The sequence below is a fragment of the Mastigoproctus giganteus genome, chromosome 11 (assembly GCF_048544385.1).
Source record: "Mastigoproctus giganteus isolate SK-2022 chromosome 11, ASM4854438v1, whole genome shotgun sequence".
Taxonomy (NCBI): Eukaryota; Metazoa; Arthropoda; class Arachnida; order Uropygi; family Thelyphonidae; genus Mastigoproctus; species Mastigoproctus giganteus.
The window spans coordinates 161,720,348-161,745,925 of record NC_143585.1 but is presented as its reverse complement, the minus strand read 5'-3'; the positions used below and the strand labels follow the sequence as shown (position 1 = coordinate 161,745,925).

The following is a 25,578-nucleotide window of genomic DNA, read 5'->3' as shown; positions in this document are numbered from 1 at the left end:
TTTCTGTAAATCGATTACTATTCCTGTTTCCTAATCTTTGGGTATCTGTTGCTTATGCCGTATGATATTAAATAATTTTGGTAATGTGTTTTTTAGTAAGGTGCCACTGTATTTAAATAGTTTTACATTCAAATTGTCTATGCCTGGGCTTTTTCGTTTTTTTGATTTTTGTAATATTAACTCTGGTGGTCTTGTAAAGCCTAATAATGGTCTTAAAAATCTGAATTGTGCTGCTTCTAGTTTGTGTACACAAACAAACATAGATTACGGATTTTTTAAAGAGAACAGAAGATACACAAAATCTAGATACTGCAGAAGAAAACTCAGAAGGTGAAGATATTCAGCTGCAAGCAAAATATTCTCGTTTGATTATGCTTAGCAACGATGACGTGGAATAAAATTAAATGAACATACATTATTACCCTTCCCCCCTTTTGTTCTGGTTCTTAGTCCCATAGAACACTGTTTTGAACTACACGAGATTTTATAGCAACCTATAAACCTAACTACTGTATTATATGAGAGTTACTTGTAATTATTGTTTTTTCAGAATTATTTTATCCTGCTTTTGTATATTACGTTTTTAGGAATGAGAGCACTCCTAGAAAAGAGTCCTACAACAATGATGCCAATAATGATAATGGATCTGTAGAATCTGGGGAGTTTCTAAGAACAAGAAACCTGGAGAGTGTTCATTTAAATTTTAATCTGGAGGCTGGCACATTACTACCATTAGCACTCAGGTTAATTTGCTGCATTTGTTTTTTATATATTTACTTAATGTTACAGAAATTTAAATTTCTGTAATACAAATTGCAGAAATTATGCATTTAATTTTTTAAAATAGTGTTTTTTTTTTTTTTTTTTTTTGTTTTTGCACTTTTTTCCCTTGCAGCTTTGTGATTATACATAATCACAAAACAGCCTCCTTGCAGTAATTTTTTTCAGTTATTTAACTGTATTTTAAATAGCATCAATGAATCCAGTCTAAAAACATGCATTCATGTGTATTTGTTAAAAGAACTAAAAATAAAATCTCTAAAACCATTTAGGAATATCCTTTATCAATTGTGCTTACCTAAGGATAATGTGTATACATCGTGTGGACGGAGGAGAAGAGTGGAAGGAAAGGAAAGGATCTAATGAAAGTGAAGCCAGTCGACATCGCTGGACAGTGCAGTGTCGAGTCAGTTTGGTGTGACATAAGCATTGGGAGATCAAAATTGAGAGTAGGAGTGTGCTATAGGCCTAATGACTCTGATGAGTATAATAAGAAACTGTTCGGAGAAATAGAGTGGGCCAGTAAATCAGAGAGTCTTATAATGGGGGATTTTAATTTCCCAGATATTGACTGGAATTTGGGGGCTGGTCACTCACACAGTAGCATGGCTTTTGTGGATTTATTGGATGATTGTTTTCTACATCAGCATGTTGGTGAGGCAACTAGAGGGAGTAATACTCTTGATTTGATTATCAGTAGTGATTCTTCATGCATTAAGAATCTGCAGGTAAATAAACCACTAGGTGGCAGTGATCACAGTGTGCTGAAGTGGGAGTTACTCAAAGAGGTAACTACCATTAGGGGTAAAGGGAAGGGGTATTGCTTTCGTAAAGGCGACTACAATGGACTGAGACTGTATTTAAATTCTATACAGTGGGATCAACTGATGATATTGCCAACAGCAAATTCAAAATGGGAAGCATTCAAAGAACTTATCTTGGAAGCTACTAGGCTTTACATACCAACTAAGAAATATTGTTCAAGGTTTAGGCCTAAATGGATGTCAGATGAACTAATGAGGCATATGGCAGAGAAGAAAAATGCATGGGATACATACAAATTAACACGTGACACAGACGCCTATGATAGATACAAGTTGATCTGTAACCAAGTTACAAAGGAGGTTAGGCAGGCGAAGGCAGATTACGAGAGATCCTTGGCAAGGGATGCAAAGAAAAACAGCAAAGAGTTCTTTACTTATGTAAACTCTAGAAGGAAGGGGATGAATCAGATTGGTCCACTTGAGATCGATGGGTCAACTGTTGATGACCCTGCTCAGGTAGCTAACAAACTAAATGAATATTTTGCATCGACATTCACACATGAGGAGTTATTCAGCGAGGGGAATGCCAGAGGTGTATTCAACTCTAGCAGTAAGCTAGAGAATCTTGTAATAACTGAGAGCAAAGTGGAGGAGAAATTGTTGAAGATAAACACAAGAAAGGCACCTGGGGTGGATGGGATCTATCCAGTTATATTCAAGGAGGCAGCAAAGGAAGTAAGCAAACCCTTAGCCATAATTATGAGAGCTTCTTTGGACTCAGGGGAGGTACCCATGGACTGGAGATGTTCAAATGTGACCCCAATTCACAAAGGGGGATCAAAGGCTGACACAAGTAATTATAGACCTGTGAGTTTAATTTCTGTTCCCGGAAAATTAATGGAGGCACTGGTTAAAGAAGCACTGCAGGATCATCTAGATAACACTTCAGTTATAGCTAGGACACAGCATGGTTTTGTTAAGGGTAAGTCTTGCCTGACCAATTTGATTGGATACTATGATGCAGTCACAAAAGAACTGGATGCAGGGAATAACTTTGATATTATATACTTGGATCTTAGAAAGGCTTTTGATACTGTTGCACATGGAAGACTGCTGCACAAATTGGAGCAGTGTGGCATTGGAGGCAAATTGCTGCTCTGGATAAAGGATGGTTGAGGGGGAGAAGACAGAGAGTGGTAATCAATGGACACTGCTCATCGTGGACTAATGTTATTAGTGGAGTCCCTCAGGGTTCAGTGTTGGGTCCTTTATTGTTTTCTGTATTTATAAATGATATTGATGATGGTATATCAGGCTTAATGTCCAAGTTTGCAGACGATACGAAGGTTGGCAGGGTTGTCAAGGACACTACTGACACTATGCTGCTGCAACAGGATTTGGAAAGGTTGAGCAGATGGGCTGAGAGGGGGCAAATGAAGTTTAACATTGACAAATGTAAAGTACTACATATGGGAAACAGCAACCCCAGAGCAACGTATCAACTGTGTGGTACTACACTGACAGTGGTAGAGAGTGAAAGGGACCTGGGGGTGGTTGTGCAGGCAGATATGAAGTTCTCTGAGCAGTGCAGACGGGCTGCAAGAGTAGCTCATGGTGTATTGTCAATGATATATAGGAATTTTTCTAGCAGGGATAAGGAGGTGATTATTCCCTTGTATAAGGCAATGGTCAGGCCACACCTAGAGTACTGTATACAGGCCTGGAGGCCTCATTTCAAGAAGGATGTAGAGCTGCTGGAACGAGTACAGAGAAAGGCAACTAGATTGGTGAATGGGACAAAGCGGTGCTCTTACGAAGAAAGGCTTAAGTTTTGCGAATTACAGTGTCTGGAAACTAGGCACCAGCGAGGTGATCTGATAGAGGTGTACAAAGCCTTGAATGGTTTGAGCATGCTCAATGCTGATGGGATTCTTCCTCTTGCTCAGAATAATCACCTGAGTGGGCATAAATTCAAATTGAGGTAAGACAGATGTAGGATAGATGTGCGGAAATTTGCCTTTAGCCAGCGGGTGGTTGGTAGGTGGAACAGACTTCCATCCCTTGTCGTGGAAGTTGATAGCCTAAATAAGTTTAAGGCTCAGCTGGACAGGTATTTCGAACGAACAGAGGGGTGAAGTGGAAGTGGTTATTTTTATTTATTTATGTTACTTTTTTTTTTTTTTTGGCTGATGCTGCATAAGCTTGCTTTCTTGCATCAAATGCCTCTACTAATGCTAATGCTAATTCCTGAATGTCTCAAGGTTAAAGTAACCCTAAAAACATGCATTCATGTGTATTTGTTAAAAGCGCTAAAAATAACATCTCTAAAACCATTTAGGAATATCCTTTATCAATTGTGCTTACCTAAGAATAATGTGTATACATTGTGTGGACGGAGGAGAAGAGTGGAAGGAAAGGAAAGGATCTAATTCCTGAATATCTCAAGGTTAAAGTAACCCCCCCCCCAGGTCATTCATGGCAAATAAGGGAAGGGGATAATAAGAGAAGACTGGGGGAAAACTATCCCGCTCATTTAACATGATAGATGCAAAAATTGGATATTCATAAAACATGTTTTCTGGTAAAAGTCAATATTAAATTATTAATTTCAAGAGTATTAATATTATAATTATGCAAAAATCTGGCAGTACCTAGTTTCTTGGTTCAAGTCCATCATTGGGGGGAGATGAGAGCAAAAAATCCTGGTCTGCTTTTCTGTTCTGATTTTTCATTATCACATACCCCTACATTGAAACTTGCACTGATCATCTGGTGTAGCTCTCATTCCTTTTTACCAGGAGTATTCCATATTATTTCCAGGATTTTGCACAGTTGTAATATTAGTACTGTTTAGATTTATTTTAAAAATTACGCACTGTGTACCACCCCCCCCCTAAAAAAGCTCTATATGAGTAATCTCAAAAGGCGGGATAATTTATAGCATCAAATTAAACATAGGAAACACTTGAATTGCAAATTAATTTGCTGTTAATAGAGTTATAGATAAGGAAAGTTGCTGTACTGCCCCTGTGAACCCAGCCATCCTTATATCAAAACAAAATAAATAGAGTAAGCATAAATAAAAATATGATTAAGAAAGTAAAAGAGAAGGACCAAAGCAACCCTCAGAGGAGTTATGATTAAAACAGAATGAAGTATTCAAATGGCAACCTAAGCATTCAAACCAAACTAAAATAGGAGATAGAAGAAGAAAGCGGGTGCGTTCGTTGCCAGGTGGGAAGGAGCAGCAGTGCGTAGCACACGCTTCTTGATTAGACCGGGGTTCGAGCCCGTCGCCACCAAATACGGAGGATGCGGAAAGTTCAGGAAATGACCACCGCATATCCCGGAGCAATATGGCCTTAGTTGCTAATGCTCCTAAAAAAAAAACCAAACAAACAAGAAGAAGAAAGCTGAATAAAAGGGGAGTGGTGATTGGTCCTATTTGTATTCAAAGTAACCATTTTATTATAGGAATGAAAATGTGGTTATATCCATCACTTCGATATAACCACATCTTATGTCTACCACTGGGAATTTTCATTATGTTTTAATTTATTTTTTTCATTTGATTAGTGACTGTAATTTCGTTAATTCAGTTATTGATTTAAGTTTCTTTTTGAATTGCATATTTATATGTTGTTTTGAAATTGGTGTGTGGCAATAGATAGTTAAATCTATTATAAATAGTTCGATTTTACAAAAGTAACGTTTTAACATAATACATATAACCACTTAGATTTTACAAACGTAATGTTATAACTTAGTACATATAACTTAAACTTGATAGGAGGCACGAAATTAATACAGGTCGACCCTCACTAATCCGGCAGCATTGGGACCTGTAGGCAGTGGCAGACTGGGTCTAAAGATATTGGTTGCCAGGAGACAAAGGGGTCCCACCCACAACTATTATATTTTCAAGCTACTAAAAGGTCATTAACATTTTTAACATATTGTCTAATGTTATTGCAAGGGGCCCCACTTGCCACCAGGCAAGCTGACACCCTGATCAGTCCGCCACTGCCTGGAGGGTGCCAGATTAGTGAGTTTGTTGGATCACCAGTGGTTACATTAGCACATACAGTTTACCCAACAGCTAACCACCTCATTCTACCTTGAACGTGTTAACTGCCAAGCTAGTTTAAGAAAAAAATTCCCCAGGAGCCTAAAGTATTTAGCAAATAATTTGATTAGTAATTCTAAAATAAATATTGTCAGTGTTTTCGTTTTTTCGGTTAAAATTAAAAAAAAGTGTCTTTTTTTTTTTTTTGTGTCGTATATATGTGGCCAACATGGCCTAGTAGGTTACTTTATTTCTTGAAAAGCCGTGTCGGCCACATACATGTGGCACTATTACGGCATACATATGAAAGTCGTTTGTGATTAGTTTATTGCACGCGCTGCAATAAAACTAATTGTGATAAAATAAACTTTAAAACGTCGCAATAAGTTTGTCAGTATTGTTTGTGAAAACAAGTTCGTTAGCGCACTGTATTATCCATCATATTGTGTTGTTTTTCCACAAGTTTGTACAGGTGTGTTGTAAAAAAAAAAAAATCTAAAAGGGAATGGCCAAAAGAAAATTACTAAAATAAGAGGAACTGAAAGAAATTGCTAGAATTTATAACTGAGCAGAGTTAAACTTTCTAACAGCCAAATCGCTGTCGAGTTTTTTCAGAAGTTCAACTTTATCTGTTATGGACAATGTACGGTGTTTGTGCTTTACACCACGAGAAGCACTTCCTTTATGCATTGGAACCATGGCTGGGGCTAAATGTGAGCAGGTTATAATAATAAATGCATAAAAAAAAGTAGGAATAGCTTGCCGGTGTTTACGAGTTCTTGCCGACAGCTGATGCTGCAGCCAATGCCACCAAAACAGTAGCGTCGGGTCGGTGCACCGACCAGGGCAATTTGAAATTACGTTCGCAGAAATTATGTCCGAAATAACGTTGGAACTGGATTACCGGTGGCCGGATTATTGATGGTCGACCTGTATAGCGTAATTCGGAAGGAGATAAAACTCGCTACTGAAATATATACAGGGTGTCTCAAAAATACACAGCATAACTTCAGGAATGAGTTCCTCATATGTAGACAATAAAAATATGTTATATCAACATAGTTCCGGAAATGCTTGGTTCCCGAATTTTGAAGGTCTGTCTATGACACTTAACTGTTCACATCACCTTATAGTAATTGTACAAAATGTCCACCTTCTGCCTGAATACAGGCCTCACATCGACGTCTCATGGACTCACGAAGACGATGCCAAATTCCTGGCATGTTTCGTATTGTCTCACAACCTGCCACAATTCGATTGCGGAGAGTTTCCACATCAGCTACCGGAGTCGAATACACCAATGACTTTAAATAGCCCCACAAGAAGAAATCTAGTGGATTTAAATCAGATGAGCATGGAGGTCAGCCAGTTGGTCCATCTCTACCTATCCACTGACCAGGAAACCTTTGATTCAGGTAATTGCAGGCTAGGTGGCTGAAATGTGCAGGAGCGCCATTGTGCATGAAGTGTGCTTGTTGACGAATGATCAGTGGCGTGTCGTCCAAGAAATCAGGCATGTTGTTTTCCAGAAAGTTTCTGTACACCTGCCCTGTGAGTTTGTTTGGAAGTACATGGGGCCCAAATAACTTATCACCAAAAACACTCGCCCAGATGTTGAGGCTGAACCGCTGTTGGTGATGTGGGTTTTCCTCAGCCCATACATGCTGATTGTGAAAGTTTTGGATTCCGTCTCATGCGAACTCTGCTTCATCTGTGAATATCACTAAGGCAGGAAAGTGAGTTGTATCACACTGCTGCAAGAACCACTGGCAGAACATTACTCGCACAGGGTAATCTGCTGGTGCCAAGGCCTGTACCCGTTGCAGGTGGTAAGGATACAGTTGGTGTTCTCGCAACACTCTCCAAATAGTGGAACTTTGAACAGCCAGTTTCATTGCTATTCTGCATGTGCTGATTCCAGGTGTGGCATGCACAACATCCAAAATCTCCTCCTCTACTTCAGGAGTTATAGATCTTGGTCATCCTCTGTCGGCAGCACAAGGTGTAAAGGTCCCATGTTCACAAAGACTGCAAGGGATACCTTCAAACGTTTTCGTCTGGACATTTTCGTTCTGGGAACCTTTTGTGGTACAAACGACGAGCCTCCAGAGCATTGCCGTCCGCCAAACCATACATAAAGTGCATATCCGCCTGCCCCTGATTTGAGTACATGGTCAGAACGGAAAACCACCAGATTCTATCAGTACCTTGTGATGAAGGAAATTATCTGCGGGAGATAAGACATTCCGGTTAATAACTCAGGAATCAAGCATTTCCGGAACTATGTTGATATAAAATATTTTTATTGTCTACATATGAGGAACTCGTTCCTGAAGTTATGCCGTGTATTTTTGAGACACCCTGTATATAGTGTTATTACTGCATTGGGATAGAAGTTTAGTGTAATATTTTAAATTGTATTAAAATTAAATTGAAATCATGCCTTAGACCAGAGTATGAGCAAGTGTATGAACTTATGCAGCATCAGCCAAAAAAAAAAAAAAAAAAATCACACCATTCCCTCCAAATGCCTGTCCAGTTCCTCCTTAAATTTATTTAACCTATCAACTTCCACAACGACAGATGGAAGTTTGTTCCAGCAATTAACCACCCGCTGGCTAAAGGCAAATTTCCGCACATCTTTTCTACATCTGTCCTTTCTTAATTTGAATTTTTCCCCCTTAGGTTCGTAATCTGAACAAGTGTGCTGCGGCTCAGGGGAGAACTGAGGGGGGGGTTGTCCACTGAATCACAGCCTATTGAAATGTACTGCTTGTTTGATGTTTGTGGATCAATCAGGAACAAGACATGATATTGCCAAGGGGAATGTCTTTGTTTGTGTGCGCCCGATGTAAGGAAATGAGGTGCCAACTCAACGTTGTTATGAGCCTTTATGAGAGCTTGAAGAACAGGGTAGATGCCCTCAAAGGACATAAATTGAGGGGCACATCAAGCACTCGGCTGCCCACATCAATGCCAGAGCTTGCACTTGAACATCAGGCATCACAATGGCAATCCCCAAGGCTGAATGCACTGATCCCACAAGAACTAGTTGTTTTCGGTGACTATTGTCAGGGAAACAGGGAATATATTGTGCAAAGGGGATAGGTGAAACATGACCAGAGTATTCTGCCAGGAGCAAAAGTTAATAACGTTGTAGAGCAGATATCATCTTTTAAGGGCACAAGGTGATATTGTTGTACCAATGATATTAAGAGTAGGAGAACGGTGTAATTCTTAACAAGTACAGGTCAATGTTGAAAAAAGCCACAAGTTAGGGTTGAATTTGAAGGTATCTGCAGTTCTGCCCAGACACGATAGGAGGGAGTATATGATGAGAGACTTATCAATCAGTTCGGCCATGGAGAGATTGTGCAAGGCTCGCGGGGTAGAATTTTTTTCAGCCTGGTCTGTGCTTGTTAACAGGAGAGACTGCTTCTACAGAGATGGGATACACTTAAATAGAAAGGGTGCAAGAATATTTGCTGATGCTATCGAGGTAGTGTTAGGTGGGTTGGAAAACTGTTGGTTTGTGGGGATACATGGACTAGTAGATTAACAGTAGCCATTGGCAGAGGTGAAAGTGATTCTTGCACTGCTTCTCTTCGAATAAGCAGCAGCCTGGAAAACAAGGTGCTGTGCATTTCAGAGACTGCTGGGAGTCATTGTGAAACAAGTAAATACATGAGCTGTGTTAGGATAGCTAAGAATAAGAACAGGTGCATGTATACTTGGGTGTGCACCAATGCTAGGAGTGTAGTAAATAAATTTGAAGAATTTGAGGAGCTGGTGAAAACATCAAAGGCAGATATTGTTGGGATATCAAAGACGTGTCACAGAGATATTAGGAATGGAGAATTGGAATTTGGGGAGTAAATGTGTACAGAATGGATATACAGGATAGGAAGGGAGGAGGAGGGGTTATGCTGTTAATTAAGCAAAATATAAAATCAAAAGAAGTGCATCCAGTTGATATAGATGGACAGTGCACTGTTGAGCCAGTTTGGTGTGACATAAGCACTGCGAAAGCAAAAATAAGAGGAGGAGTGTGCTATAGGCCTAATGACTCTGTTCATTATACTCTAATGAGTATAATGAACAGCTGTGCAGACAAATAGTGGGCTAGTAAATCATATTGCCTTATAATACGGGATTTTAATTTCCCAAATATTGACGGGAACTTGTGGGTTGGTCACTCATACACTAGCAAGGCTTTTGTGGATTTATTGGATGATTGTTTTCTACAGCAGCGTGTTCGGGAGGCAACTAGAGGGAGTAATACGCTTGATCTGATTATCAGTAGTGATTCTTCATGCATTAAGCATCTGCAGATAAAGGAACCACTAGGTAGCAGTGATCACAGTGTACTGAAGTGGGATTTACTCAAAGGGAAGGATAATGGGAAGGGTTTTTGCTTTCGTAAAGGTGACTACTGAGATCTGAGACCATTTTTAAGGTCTGTACAGTGGAACCAACTGATGATGTTTAAAACAGCAAATTCTAAATGGGAAGCATTCAAAGAATTAATCTTGCAAGCTACTTAACTTTTTATATCAACCAAGAAATATTGTTCAAGGTTTAGGCCTAAATGAGTGTCAGAAGAATTAAGGAGATATGTGGCAGAGAAGAAAAATGCATGGGATATATATAAATTAACAGATGACACAGAAGCCTATGAAAGATATAAGCTGGTCTGTAATGAAGTCACAAAGGAGGTTAGGCAGGCAAAGGCAGATTACGAGAAATCTTTGACAAAGGATGCGAAGAAAAGCAAAGAGTTCTTTACTTATGTAAACTCTAGAAGGAAGGGGATGAATCAGGTTAGTCCACTTGATATCGATGGTTCAACCGTTGATGATTCTGCTCTGATAGCTAACAAACTGAATGAGTATTTTGTATCTACATTTACACATGAGGAGTTATTCAGCGATGGGAATACCTGAGGTGTATTAAACTATGGTAGTGAGTTAAATGATTTTTTAATAACTGAGAGAAAACTGGTGTAGAAATTGCCGAAGATAAACATAAAAAAGGTACCTGGGGTGGATGGGATCTATCCAGTTATTAAAGGAGGCGGCAAAGGAAGTAAGCAAACCCTTAGCCATAATTATGAGAGATTTCTTGAACTCAGGGGAGGTATCCATGGACTGGAGATGTGCAAATGTGATCCTATTTCACAATGGAAGATCAAAGGGTGACACAAGTAATTACAGACCTGTTAGTTTAACTACTGTTCTGGGAAAATTAATGGATGCACTGGTTAAAGAAGCACTGCAAGTTCATCCAGGGCAAAAAAGGAGCAATCATGGATATGGACAATTACCCAGCTTTTGGGCCTAGACACTCATCTCATGACTTGAATGAAACTGATCATGACGTATCATAATCTAAGAGACTATGTAAAAATGAGAAACCAGCAGGAATTTACAACATTCCTTATACTACTCTTTTTCATCTAAACCTATGAATGCCATTTCTAATCCAGAAATGTGTAGAAAGTGTGGCTGGTTCACCGAGAATGGTGAAAAGACTCCGATCTGGAGATTTACTGGTTGAAACTACCAAGCATCAATATTCCCAGGCTCTATTGAAATTATCAAATTTTGGTGGAATACCTATACAGGTCACCCCTCATGTTACATTAAATAGTTCCAAGGGACGGTGCCTCCGTAGCCAGGTGGGAAGGAGCAGCAGTGCGTAGCAAACGCTTCTTGATTAGACTGGGTTTCGAGCCCGTCACCACCAAATACGGAGGATGCGGAAAGGTCAGGGAATGACCACCGCATATTCCTGGAGCAATATGGCCTTAATTGCTAATGCTCCTAAAAACCAAACAACAAACAAACAAACAGTTCCGATGGAGAATAGCAGAGTGGGATCTGATGAATGTCGCTGAAGACGAGCTAGTTGCAAAACTAAAAGATCAAAACGTTGTCCAACAAAGTGAATAATGATTAAAAAAGATGGTGAATTTGTTCCCACAAGAAATATTATTATCACATTTGGAACACCAACCTTATCACAATGTGTAAAAGCCGAATACCTTAATTGCAGAGTACATCCCTACATTCCCAACCCAATTAGATGTTCCAAGTGTCAAAAATTTGGGTACTCACGAACAGAATGTGGAGGGGACACCATATGCCCGAACTGTCGCTCCAAAGATAATACACAAATGGACTGTACTGTGGAAATACCACAATTGTAAAGGCCAGCATCCAGCATATTCAAAAGCATGCAAACTCTGGAAGGTAGGAAAAAAGATCCAAAAATACAAAGTTGAACAAAAGGTCACCTATCAGGAAGCAAGTTATGGTTGACATGCCAAAAATTACTTATTCTGCAGCAACTAAAAAATATATCAGTCAACAGCAACACAAATGGCAGTCGCAATACCTCCTTCCATCTCAATTGCCAATTGGGCTTGATTGATGCTATCATCCCCATAGCAGTCACCTACAGAACAGTGTAGAGTGGCTTGTGTTAGCAATACTCCACTAACAATACTACCAAGTGCTCTCCTGATACTCTTAACAGAAACTGCAAAATCAAAAGCACCAGCCCCAAGCATTGCAGACCAACCAGGTGCAGCAAATATGGATGTTGACCGATTCAAATAAGCTGGATACAAAAAACAGACAGAACCATACACAATCTCTAAAAATAAATAATGCAAAAGATTATACAGTGGAACTGTAGAGGTCTATGAAGCAACATTTTTGATATTTACGATCTAATCAGACAGCACAGACCAATAAGCTTATGCTTGCAAGAAACCAATTTAACCCCACAAGTGACTCCAGTAATTAAAAACTATAGCATTTATCAACAATACAATATGCCTACCCCTCCTCAACAAGAGGAGGGGTAGGCATACTTGTTGAGAACAAGGTTCCTACAAAACAGCATGCAGAAGCGGTAGCAGTACGTTTTGTTTTAAGTTTTACTTTAACAGTAGTCTCTGTATATCTTTCCCCAAACAACGAATTCACTGTGAAAGAACTGGAGGATCTTATAAAGCAGCTTCCATCTCATTTCATTCTCCTGGGGGATTTCAGTGGGCACCCTCCCATTTCCTGATTATATGCAATTTTCAGACACATAGAACATCGCATATATCCAACCACACAAAATTAAAATTTTCTAGGGCAGATTGGAACAAGTTCACTGACACTATTTCCTTCGAAGATCAAGTCATCAAGTCAAAAACGAGGAAAGCTCATTGAAACAGTTCTTAACAGCCAGAACGTCACATTATTAAACCCAGGTGCTGACACTTATATTCACCTTCCCACCAGAACATTTGCTGCTATAGATTTATCAGTATGTTCCCCAAAACTGTTCCCAATCATTCAATGGTTAGTTTCAAGTAATCCACCGAACAGTGACCATTTCCCGATTATATGCAATTTTCAAACACACAGAACATCACATATCCAACCACACAAAATGGAAATTTTCTAGGGCAGATTGGAACAAGTTCACTGATACTATTTCCTTCGAAGATCAAGTCATCAAAATCCAACCTATAGATGATGTTACTGACCACATTACTACACAGATAATAGCAGCCACAGCCTGCTCTATACCCAAAACCACAGTTGGTCCTCACGGACATACCAATGTCTCGTGGAATGATTCATGCCGTTATGCCAAAAAAGAACAGAATAAAGCATGGAATCTATTTTGCAAGAACCTAACAACTGATAACCTGATAAATTTTAAGAAACTTAAAGCTGAGGCACGTTACATGCAGAAAAAAACAAAAAACGATTCTTGGATCTGGTTTGCTTCCACTATTACTAAAAATACAGAGAGTCGAAAAATCTGGAACAAAATCAAAAAACTGAATGGTAAATCCAACCCGGAATTAACACCTATTATAAGTTGGAAGAGTAAAGATTTCTCTTCCCCAATAGAAATTGCAAACACCATAGCAGAATGCTTTTCTGAAATCTCTGCTACATCAGCATATTAGTCAGCCTTTAAACATGTAAAAGCCAATACTCTGAACTCATTACTGATATATTTCAACTGGATATTCTCTGAAGGCTACTACCGTCTTTCTTGGCGCCACTCAATAGTCCTAGTCTTTGCTAAACCTGGAAAGGATCAATCAAATCCACAAAACTGTCAGCCAATGTCTCTTAGTAGTTGCCTTGGTAAGACATTAGAAAAAATGATTCATGCTCGATTAGTATGGTATCTAGAATATCATTCGGTGATGAATAAGAATCAGTATGCACTTCGAAAAAATCGTTCAACTCTAAACCTTATGATCAAGGCAGAATCCAACATACAGAATGCATTTGTTCGTAAAGAACATCTTGTCATGGTCTGCTTTGGATATTGAAAAAGCCTTTGATACCACCTGGCACTATGGGATTCTTCAAAATCTGTATGCCACCCGACTTCGGTGTCAGCTACCACTGATCATAGAGAGCTTTCTCCAAAACATAACCGTTCAAGTGCGATACTGCAATTTACTATCCCGTACAGTTTTCCAAGAAGAAGGGGTTCCCACAAGGATCAGTTCTTATTGCGACGCTCTTTGCAGTTATGCTAAATGCAACAGAGAATATCCCAGCTAATGTTGACACTTATGTATATGCAGATGACCTTTCAAAATCGTGCCACTCACAAAATATGCACTCCATTGAGCGACAATTGCAGCTCTCAATAAAAAAAAAAAAAAAAAAAAAAAGTCATGGCATCCCATAATGGCTATCATCTCTCTGCAACCAAAAGGTGCCTCCATAGCCAGGTGGGCAGGAGCAGCACACGCTTCTTGATTAGACGGGGTTCGAGCCTGTGACCACCAAATGCGGAGGATGCGGAAAGGTCAGGGAATGACCACCGCACATCCCCGGAGCAATATGGCCTTAGTTGCTAATGCTCCAAATAACAAACAACCTTCTGCAACCAAAACAACTGCTATCCACTTTTGCAAAAAGCGTCAGCTCCATCCAGATCCTGAACTAAGGTTAGGAATCCAACAACACTTAGCAACAATATCTGGACTTAGGACTAGTACTCGACACTAAACTTAACTTTCAGGCACATATAAGGCAATTACAAATGCAGTGCATGAAAAAGATGAATATCCTCCTCAAAGTTTTCTCTTCCATGGCAAGGGGAGCCAATCACTTTCTTCACCTATATCAAACCTTAATAAGATCTCATCTGGACTATGGAGCCCCAGTTTATTGATTCTGCACTTAAGACAGCATTAGCTTGGCTCAATCCAACACAGTGCTCTCAGGATTGCCTCCAGAGCCTTTAAGACATCCCCAGTGCAAAGTTTGTATATGGATGCCAATGAGCCTCCCCTAAGCCTTAGGGAAAAAAGTATTCTTCTTAGCTAGGCAGCCAAATTACGTAGCCTCCCTTCTCATCCCATCTGGACATATCTCTTTGAACCTCAGTGGGAAAACTTATATAGAAACAAACTGAATGAAAATAAACCTGCTGGTAACCGTCTATAAGAACTAACACAAGACTGGAATATCTATCTTGGAAATATACTTCAAGCTGCAGATGCAGTACAACACCATGGGCAATGTATATATCCCTTTGTGATAACTATTTTCTTCGTTGGAGAAAACACTCTATCAAATCACAATCTTAGACAGTTACATTCAGCTCACACATTGACCAATGCTCACAGTCTTCAGATATACACGGATGACTCCAAAACTGTTTCTGTCCAGTTACCACTTGAATGCAGTGTTTTTACTGCTAAACTATATGCAATCAAAATGGCTGTAAATATCCTTAACGATCCTCTAATCACTAGATCATAATATACACACTCTTTAAGTGCTGTAAATGCCCTACAGAATAAATCACAAAATTTCCGTCCACTTGTGCTAGAAATCTGATCTCAGTTATATCACCTCAATGAAAATTAGCAGACTGTCACGTTTCGCTGGATACCCAGCCATTTGGAATTCCTGGAAACGAGCGTGCAGATGAAGCAGCAAAACACCCTATTTGCTTCAATTACATCCGAGTTCCTTATTCTGACTACAAACTGATCATACAGCAGACATGCACTGAGCAGTGGTCTGAAATGTGGCATAATACTTGCATATACACCAATGCTAGGAGTTTGGTTAATGAATTTAAGGTGTTGGTCAAAACATCAAAGGCAGATATTGTTGGGATATCAGAGACATGGTGTCACACAGATATAACGAATGCAGAACTGGAATTTGGGGAGTACAATGTGTACAGGAAGGGAGGAGGGGTTATGCTATTAGTTAAGAAACACAAAATCCAGGGAAGTGCAGCCAGTCGACATCGCTGGACAGTGCAGTGTCGAGTCGGTTTGGTGTGACATAGGTACTGGGGATCAAAATTGAGAGTAGGAGTGTGGTATAGGCCTAACAACTCTGATGAGTTTAATAAAAAACTGCACAGGGAAATAGAGTGGGCCAGTAAATCAGAGTGTCTTATAATGGGGGATTTTAATTTCCCAGATATTGACTGGAATTTGTGGTTTGGTCATTCATACCCTAGCAAGGCTTTGGTGGATTTATTGGATGATTGTTTTCTACATCTGCATGTTCAGGAGGCAACTCCTGAATTTGCAGGAGTTGAATCCCATCAATGATGTGAGGAACCTTAGTGGGCTCTTTTCACTCCGTGGCTGAGTTAGTCGGTCTCAGGCGTAGATAGCAATTTTTCTTCCCCCAGAAACTGGGTTTTTTTCGTCCGGAAAACAGGCAAATCGACCAGAGAACACCCGCAATTTACAGATAAAATAAATATGGGTAGATATAATCGTTTAAATGCAACCCTAATATCGTAATTTGGTTTAATTTGTAGTTCAATACTTACCATGAAGCATATTATCATAGTGTGCACATTACCATACAGATAGAATTGCATGTTTCAGATCTCTATTAAACTCACAAAAACCTCTGCAACTAAACCATACACTTGGAGAAGATGCCAGTTTAACAGAACTGTTTATTTATCTAAAAATGATCAATGTATGCAACCACTTTTAGACCCAGCTCTAATATATTGATGAACACTCCAAAGTAACAGGTGCAATTTGGCCATAGCAGCCTTTGCACCAATAAATCCCACTCCAACAACTTAAACTGCCCAGTAAGGATTTACATTTGAAATCTACCCAGGTGTTTTAGTTGCTAAAAGTACGTCATTTGCAAACAAAAAGCCTGTCGTGACAACCCATTCTGCCTGTCCTTGATGTGGTGTCGAAAAACCATGAGAGCAAGGAACGTTCAGCTTGAAAAGCAATTTATACAAGTTTCCAAGGAGAGCACCTGCATACTCCTGAGCATGCCAGTGGTGGAAGAAAGAGAAAGAAATTCAAAAACTGAAAACAGAACTGAACATTTCCTATCAAGAGTCCCAGAAATGCATTCAACCAGTATATGACGGCAAGCATTTATACACCCAGGTTTCTGGAAAGTGTAGTATTGGGATGCAAACAGAGATGACCATACCACCATCAGAATCATTTACTCCTGTCTCCCATTATATACTAAGCTCAAAAAAAAAAAAATCACCCAAAAGGACTAATCAGCTGCCACTCCTATATCTGTGCCTCTTAATGCTCCAACAGTAACAAAAAATGATAAGTTCAAAAAAGTGTTAAGATAAGTTTAAATAACCCAGTGTATCACAGGAAAACATGCACATTAAGTTTAAGGAGGCACCAGATGATTCAGTCTTGGTACTCTTTGAAAGAAAGAAATGGACGCAATACAGCATCTATACTTCTCCAAAACATAAATCTGAGACTGAAAAACTAAGGTCTCAGCACTTTGGAAACCAACAGATTGATCCACCAAGCCTAAAATTCCTACAGTGGATTTATTGTGGATTCTGGCGAAATGCAGATGACATCAAGGCAGTCCTGCAAAAGTATGAACCAGCATACTTTTGCCTATGGATTTTTCTAAAGACAAATGGTGGCCTCACCTTGCCTAACACTACTATTATTTGTAAGATAGAATTGTGGATGCCCCTGCTCATGGAGGAGTTGCTATTTTCTTTTCAGCACCTGCTACTTAAAACCAGTATGGAAGCTGTAACAATTCACCTTACCATGGGGTTTCTTATTAACATTCTGCTCTTTTTATTTTCCACCTAGGAATGATTATCCTCCAGAAATACCTTGATGATGTAATGCAGTTGCCTTCCCATTCTTTGCTTCTTGGGGATTTTAATGGACATAACACCCTGTGGTTATGTCCATTAAAAGGGTGTTATGTCCATTAAAAGGACATAATGTTAATCGTAATGTAAATGTTACAATTAAAAGGGTGTTATATTCATTAATCCATTAAAATGGTGTTATATTCATTAACGTCCATTAAAAGGATGTTATATCCAGTGATATAACATCCTTTAGGAGCTTAGAGGGGGGACAGGTATCCTGTGTTATCAGACACTCAGCTTAAAACACTGATGGATCCAATATCTCTCTATTACAGAAGATTTAGGAGAAGTCCGGTTGCCTGCCTCCCTAAAATTCACTCATGCAAACCTTCTCGATGGTAAGCCCTGTTACGTCACTTAGGTGGCAACGAACGTGTAGAGTGTTTCTCTTCAAGACGCCTGGTCAGCGTTAAGAGGAAAAGACCAAACCCTCCAGCATATGGCAGCGCGACAAAACAAATGGCCCTCAGTCCCCAGCAGCTTTCACTCTCCCTCTTACGGCAGCGAGAGAATCAGAGTGGAAGCAGAGGGTGCTAAGAATCTCTGGGTACGACCAGGCTGCCATGCACTGAAACTGAACTTGGCCTGTTATAACGTAAGATCACTCATCGGTGAAGACAGGATATTAGAGCTGGAAAAGGAATTAGAAAATGTGAATTGGAATATCATCAGTTTGGCTGAAACAAGAAGAAGAAATGAATCACTTATAAGTTTATCAAGTGGAAATCTGCTGTACACCAATGGAAACAGTGAAAGGAGTGAAGGTGGAGTTGGGTTTCTGGTCCATAAAGATTTTAAAAACAACATTTTGGAATTCAAAAGTACATCACCAAGGGTGTCAAGACTAATACTCAAGATTTCTAAGAGGTACAAGCTAAAGATAATGATTTATGCACCAACATAGAGCCATGATGGTGAAGAGGTTGAAGAAATGTACACCGAAATTGAGAGTCTTCTAGATGAGCAGAAAATGCACTACACTATTATTATGCTAAGGTTGGAAAAAGACAAAACAGTGCAGAAAGGGGAACTATAGGAAATTTTGGAATTGGTGAAAGAAATGAAAGAGGTGAAAGACTTGTGGAATTTGCAGAATCTCAAGGACTGTCAGTAATGAACACTTTTTTTTAAGAAAAGGGTGAACAGAAAGTGGACATGGAAGAGTCCAAATGGATTAACTACTAATGAAATAGACTTCATCCTCACTAACAGAAGATATATTGTGAATGATGTTACCGTCCTGAATAAGGTAAATGTTGAAAGTGATCACAGAATGGTAAGATGAAGATAAAGGAAAGGAAAAAACTGACTCGAGTAAATAATACAAAGGTCTTTGAGATAACAGAAGAGGAGAAAAAGCAGTATGTACTGGAACTTAAGAACAAGTTTGAGCTTCTGCAGACTGCTCAGGACCAAGATATCGACGAGGAATATTACAACTTTCTGAAAGCGATAAAGCCCAAGAAACCTATAGGGAAAAAGAAATCCAAAGAAGAATAAATTAGTCAAGAAACACTTGTCATGATGAACCAAAGACGACAAATGAAAAGCAAGAAAAAAACTGACAGGGAGAAAATTGAGTATACTGAGTTATGCAAAGCCATTAGAAAGAGACTCAGAGAGGACATAAGAAGATTTAACACAAGAAAAGTAGAAAAAGCATTAAGGGAAAACAAAGGATTTAAATCAGCAGCCATGAGCAATAATACAGAAAGACAAATGATACTGAAACTGAAGAATAGCGATGGTGTACTTATAAACAGCAGAGAAGGCATAATTCAAATAGCAGAAGACTATTATAGAGAATTATACAAGGAGCAGGGGAATGATTCCAGCAGTGGGGAAGATGGATTGCAAGGTAGCAACATATACGACATACCCGATATTCTTCCTGATAAGGTAGAACATGCATTGAAGAAAATGAAGAATCAGAAAGCCCCGGAGGAAGATGAAGTTAATGTAGAGTTGTTAAAATTGGGAGGAAGAGACATAACACAAAAACTGGCAAGGCTCTTCACAAAGTGCATTTGAAAAGGTGTGATGCCTAAGCAGTGGAATAATGCAATCATAGTTTTGCTGCATAAGAAAGGAGATAAATCAGAAATTGGAAATTATAGACCAATTAGCTTGTTATCCCACATCTACAAGTTGTTCACAAGGGTCATTACTAACAGATTAGAAAGAATACTTGATGAGAATCAACCGAAAGAGCAGGATTCTCAACTATGGATCACCTTCACGTAATATCACAGCTAATGGAGAAAGCAAATGAATATAAAACACCATTATGCCTGGCATTTGTGGATTATGAAAAGGCATTTGACTCCACACAGCACAAGGCCATGTTTTGGGCACTGCAGAGACAAGACATAGATACCCCATATATTATGATATTGAAGAAAATATATGAGAGTGCTACCTCCTTTATTAGACTAGACAAAGACAGTAGCAAATTTAAAATCGAGAAAGGAGTTCGACAAGGAGACACAATATCTCCGAAGCTGTTTACTGCTGCCCTTGAGGAAGCTTTCAGAAGATTAGACTGGTCGCAGAAAGGAGTCAATGTGAAAGGAGAGTACCTAAACCATTCATGATTTGCAGATGACATTGTAGTCATAAGCCACGATCCCAAAGAATTAGAGGAAAATCTTAATCAGTTATGCATGGTTAGTAAGGATTTTGGACTAAAGATGAATATGGCTAAAACAAAAGTAATGATGAACGAGTATGCCACAGAAAGGGAAATAATCATTGAAGGAGCAGTAATTGAAAAGGTGGAGTCATATGCTTATCTGGGACAAGTTGTAATAATAATAAATGGCTGGAATTCAAGAGAAGAATAAATTTTGGATGAATAGCATTCAGGAAATATAGTCACATACTGAAGAGCAATATCCCAGTTTGTCTGAAACGTAAAATAATGAACCAATATATACTTCCCACCATGACTTGTGGAAGTGAAACTTGGGCACTCACCAAAAGAATGGAAGAGAAGCTGAGAACTACACAGCGAAGAATGGAACGAATTATATTGGGAATCAGACTGTTAGATAAGAAGAGAAACACATGGATTAGGCAGCAAACTCAAGTAAAGGACGTTCTTATCAGAACTAAAATGGTCTTGGGCAGGACACATAGTTCAAAGACATGATGACAGATGGACTAAGAAAATAACAGAATGGTATCCAAGAGGAGCTAGAAGAAAACCTGGAAGACAAAAGCAGAGATGGATAGATGAAATTCATGAGTTTGTGGGTAGTAAATGGATGGCCAGTGCTCAAAATAGAAGGAACTGGAAAGTTGCTGGAGTGGCCTTCATAATGCAGTGGATTGAAAATGGCTGATGATGATGATCCAGTGATGATGTCCACAGGGTATTATGTCCATTTGATGGACATAACAATCTGTGCTAAATGTTCAGGTAGTAGTAGTAATCATGGCATGTGATGCAAGAAAGCAAGCGTATGAGCCCAAAAAAAAAGGTGCATAGAGGAACATAGAGGTGACTTGTGGTACACCATTCCCACATTGGAAATGAAACACCTTGTCACCTCAGCCTTTGTTGACTTCAACAATTTCTGCTCCACTTTGCTCTCAATTATTAAAAAATCATTAAGCTCCTTATTACAGTTTAATAATCTTCTGCTTCACATCCCTACAGAATTCCTCATAAGAGCTTGCTTGGACTCGGTGGAGGTCCCCATGGACTGGAGGTGTGCAAATGTATGACCAATTCATAAATGGGGTTCAAAAGGTGACACAAGTAACTATAGACCTGTTAGTTTAACTTGTGTTCCAGGGAAAATAATGGAGTTACTGGTTAAAGAAGCATTGCAGGATCATCTAGACAAGACTGCAGTAATAGTTAAGACACAGCATGAGTTTGTTAAAGGGAAGTCTTGTCTGACCAATTCGATTGGATACTGTGATGTGGTCACAAAGGAGCTGAATGTCAAAAATAATTTTGATATCATATATACTTGGATTTCAGGAAAGCTTTTGATACTGTTGCACATGGAAGACTTCTGTACAAATTGGAGAGGTATGGCATTAAGGGTAAGTTGGTACAATGGATAAAGGGATGGTTGAGTGAAAGATGACAGAGAGTGGTAATCGTGGATAAACGTTATCAGTAATAAAGGTATATTAATGAATATAACTGTAGGGTTCGGTGCTGGGCCCATTGTTTTGTGTATTCAACAATGATATTGATGCCGGTATATTAGGATTAATGTCCAAGTTTGCAGATGATACAAAGGTTGGCAGGGTTGTTAACGACAGTATGCTACTCCAACTGGATCTAGATAAGTTGAGCAAATGGGCTGAGAAGTGGCAACTGAAGTTTAACATTGACGTGTGCAAAATACTGCATATGGGTAGCAGCAATAACCCAAGAGAAACGTACCAACTTTGTGGTACTACACTCAGGAAAGTGAAAAGGACCTGCTGGTAATTGTGCCATAAAATATGAAGTTTGCTGAGAAGTGCAGATGGGCTGCCAGGGCAGGTCATGGAATCTTGTCAATGATATATAGGAATTTTGGTAGCAGGGATAGGGAGGTGATTATCTCTTTGTACAAGGCAGTGGTCAGCCCTCATTTCAGGAAGGAATGTAGATTTGCTAGAACGAGTACAAATAAGGGCAACAAGATTGGTGAGGGGGAACAAAGGGGTACTCTTACCAAGAAAGGATTAAGTTTTGCAAATTGCAGTGCCTGGAGAGTAGGCACCTGCGAGGTGATCTGATTGAGGTGTATAAGGGCTTGAATGGGTTGAGCAAGCTGATTGCTGATGGGATTCTTCCTCTTTCTCAGATTAAGAACCTGAGGGGTCATAGTTCCAAATTGAAGAAAGACAGTTGTAGAATATGTTGATGATTAAGCTTCACACCAACCAGAAGATAAATAAATTCAATACTGTAACTAAAGACACTTTATTTACAATAAAATAAGTATAAAATAGATATATATTTACAATAAAAATATAAATAACACTGATAAAATATACTAAAAATAGAAATTAAAAGCGATAAAATTTGCTGTAGCTTTTGGAGGCAGCAATCTCCCTCAGCAGCATATGTCTACTGTGCGGCACATCCTTAAATAGCAGATCCACTGCACATGTCACATGGTTCCCCGGTTGGAATTTTCCATTTGCGCGTCGGGACTAGAAATGGCTTGCGAGTGCGCTAGCTGAAACTGTTCATCTCTTCCAAGAACAACGGTTTCCAGGAGGGGGTGTAGACGTACACCCCTATCCCTATTAATAGTATTGCTAACTGCCCCAATACTTAAGCTCTCAAGCCATTTATGGTCCCAGAACCCTCGTACATGATCTGTGATGACAGCATCCTCCGTGGAAATTTGATGTTGTTTCCCCCAGAAATGTTCTGCCACAGCAGACTTCCCATAATTTGCGGGCTTTATTGCGTTTTCATGCTCCCCCAGCCGGTCTTTCAATCGCCGCCCCGTCTCACCCACATAATACACCCCACAGTCCAGGCATTTAATTTCGTACACCACCCCACTGCTGGCTTCTTTGGACATGGGGTCTTTAACTCGAGATATCGCTGTGTGCAACCTCCGACCTGGGAGTTGCACACACCGTATCTGACACCCCCGAATTATACGTGCTATGTGGTCTGAAAGGCCCGGATAGCAGGAAATGTATGCAGTGCTCACAGGGGCGAACTGCTTATTACGGGTGGACTCTAGAGATAAGTTGTAGAATAGATGTGTGGAAATTTGCCTTTAGCCAGCAGGTAGTTGATTGGTTGAAGTGGACCAACCTGATTCATCCCCTTCCTTCTAGAATTTATATAAGTAAAAGTCTGTACTTATTTTCTTTGCATCCTTTGCCAAAGATGGTTAAAAATGGTTAAATGAACTCAATCTAGAACCAATTTTGGATCAGATTAAGAATATAAATGTGATTAGGGCTTTAAACTTCTTCCAACTGATCAAATCACACTCAAGTTAAGAGGTTAAAATGATATCGATATCTTGAACTCCAAGAATCTTACACACGTGTGGGTAGTGTTCAAGGATACCCAAGAGGCTATAAAATCATAGAATACACCTCAGGTCTCCCTTCTACTGCAACAGTGGTAAAAAAAACACTGATCTTGCTATCACAAAAGTTGTTCTCCCCAGTGTAAAACTGTCCTTCTTCTTCTTTGGTCCTTAGCTGGCAGCTGTGGGAGGCGGTTGGCCACGCAACCAGTATGCTGCTGTAGGTGCCGCAGGGTTTCGGACTTGCTCTGTGATGTTCTTCCATACCTTACGATCCATGGCGTCAGTCCTGGCCTGGTTAAGGTCGAGACGTCGGCTCTTCAAGTCATTTTCCACTTGCTTGGCCCACGTTTTCCTAGGCGCGGTCCGTTGGATGCTCCATTGGGTGGGTCATTGTCTCCAAAGGAGTGTGGATGGTATTCTGTTCATGCTCATTCTACATACGTGGCCAAACCATCTAAGCCTTCGCTTCTGGATTTGGTCGGCAATGGTTGGTTGCTGTTGGCATCTGGCGCGGATGGTATCATTAGTGATGCGGTCGCGAAGAGAGATGTCCAAGATCTGCCGCAGGCATCGCATTTGGAATACCTCAAGTTTGTTCAAATCTAACTTGAGACAAATCCATGTTTCCGATCCGTAAAGAAGAATGGGCAGGATCAAAGTCCGGAAGAGTCGGATTTTAGTCTTTGTGGAAATGTTGGTCCTCTTCCACAGACACCATTTGAGCGAGGCGAACGCAGTGGCCGCCTGTCCAATTCTGCTGTGGATTTCCATGGTGGATGCAACTTTCTTCTCCTGGACCAGCGACCCAATGTATTTAAAGTCCTGCACTTGCTCGCTCTGGACGCCTTCGAGATAGATGGTGGCTTGCGACCCATCTGTTGTCAGGGCCTTTGTCTTACCAGCATTGATCTTCAAACCGTATGGCCGGGCAATGCGGGCAATGTCGTAGAGGATGTCCGTGGCTTCAGCGTCGTTACCGGCAAGGATAGCACTATCATCAGCAAACATCAGGTCAGTCACATAGTGATCCTTGTCATATTGTATGCCCTGTCTGTTTCTGAATGCTTGCCTCATAATGGCGTCGACCACGATGTTGAAAAGCAACGGGGAGGCTACATCCCCTTGGCGGACTCCAGTTTGGATGGTAAATTCCTCAGATAAATCATTCTGGATGTGCACCTGGCTGGTTAAACCGTTGTATGCAGTTTGGAGGAGTGTGATGACTTTTCGAGGGACATGTTCAACCTCTAGTAGTTTCCATAAGGCAGGCCGGTGGACACAGTCGAAAGCAGACTTAAAGTCAATGAAAACAATGACGGTTCGCTGTCCACACCGGATCCTCTCCTCCATCAGCTGTAGGACAGTTTTACATTATTTCATTGAATTGTAGACCTGGTGAAGATATAAATCCCAGCATTGAATACCTACAAACAATTACAGCTCTATTGGAAAATGCTAATATAATAGTCTGGCCAATGCCAACTACCCATCAACCTTATGGCATTAGCTGTGCAGGCACCCATAATGGCCAAATTCCTACAGAATATATTGCTGCCTGCACATTTCAGATGTAGAAACATAACCTGCCTACTTTTAGCAGTACCGTGTGGAAGAGTGACAGTGATGTCAGTCTTGCCACAAATACAATAGCATATAAAATTTCAAACTGGTATGTCCAGCCATCCTGGACTACATCAGATCACCGAGCAATAACTTTTAGGTTAAACACGCAGCTACAGATAACTCAACACTCTCT

The 25,578-nt window shown here is 39.9% G+C and overlaps 1 protein-coding gene across 1 annotated transcript in view; it reads left to right on the top strand.

Annotated features, from left to right (window-relative positions):
• Window positions 1–25,578, top strand: part of Su(fu) (suppressor of fused domain protein) — a 382,271-nt gene that overhangs the window by 227,525 nt on the left and 129,168 nt on the right. The window contains exon 8 of the mRNA XM_090385208.1: window positions 588–743. Within this exon, the coding sequence (XP_090241334.1) occupies window positions 588–743 (156 nt within the window). The remainder of the gene's footprint in view (window positions 1–587; window positions 744–25,578) is intronic.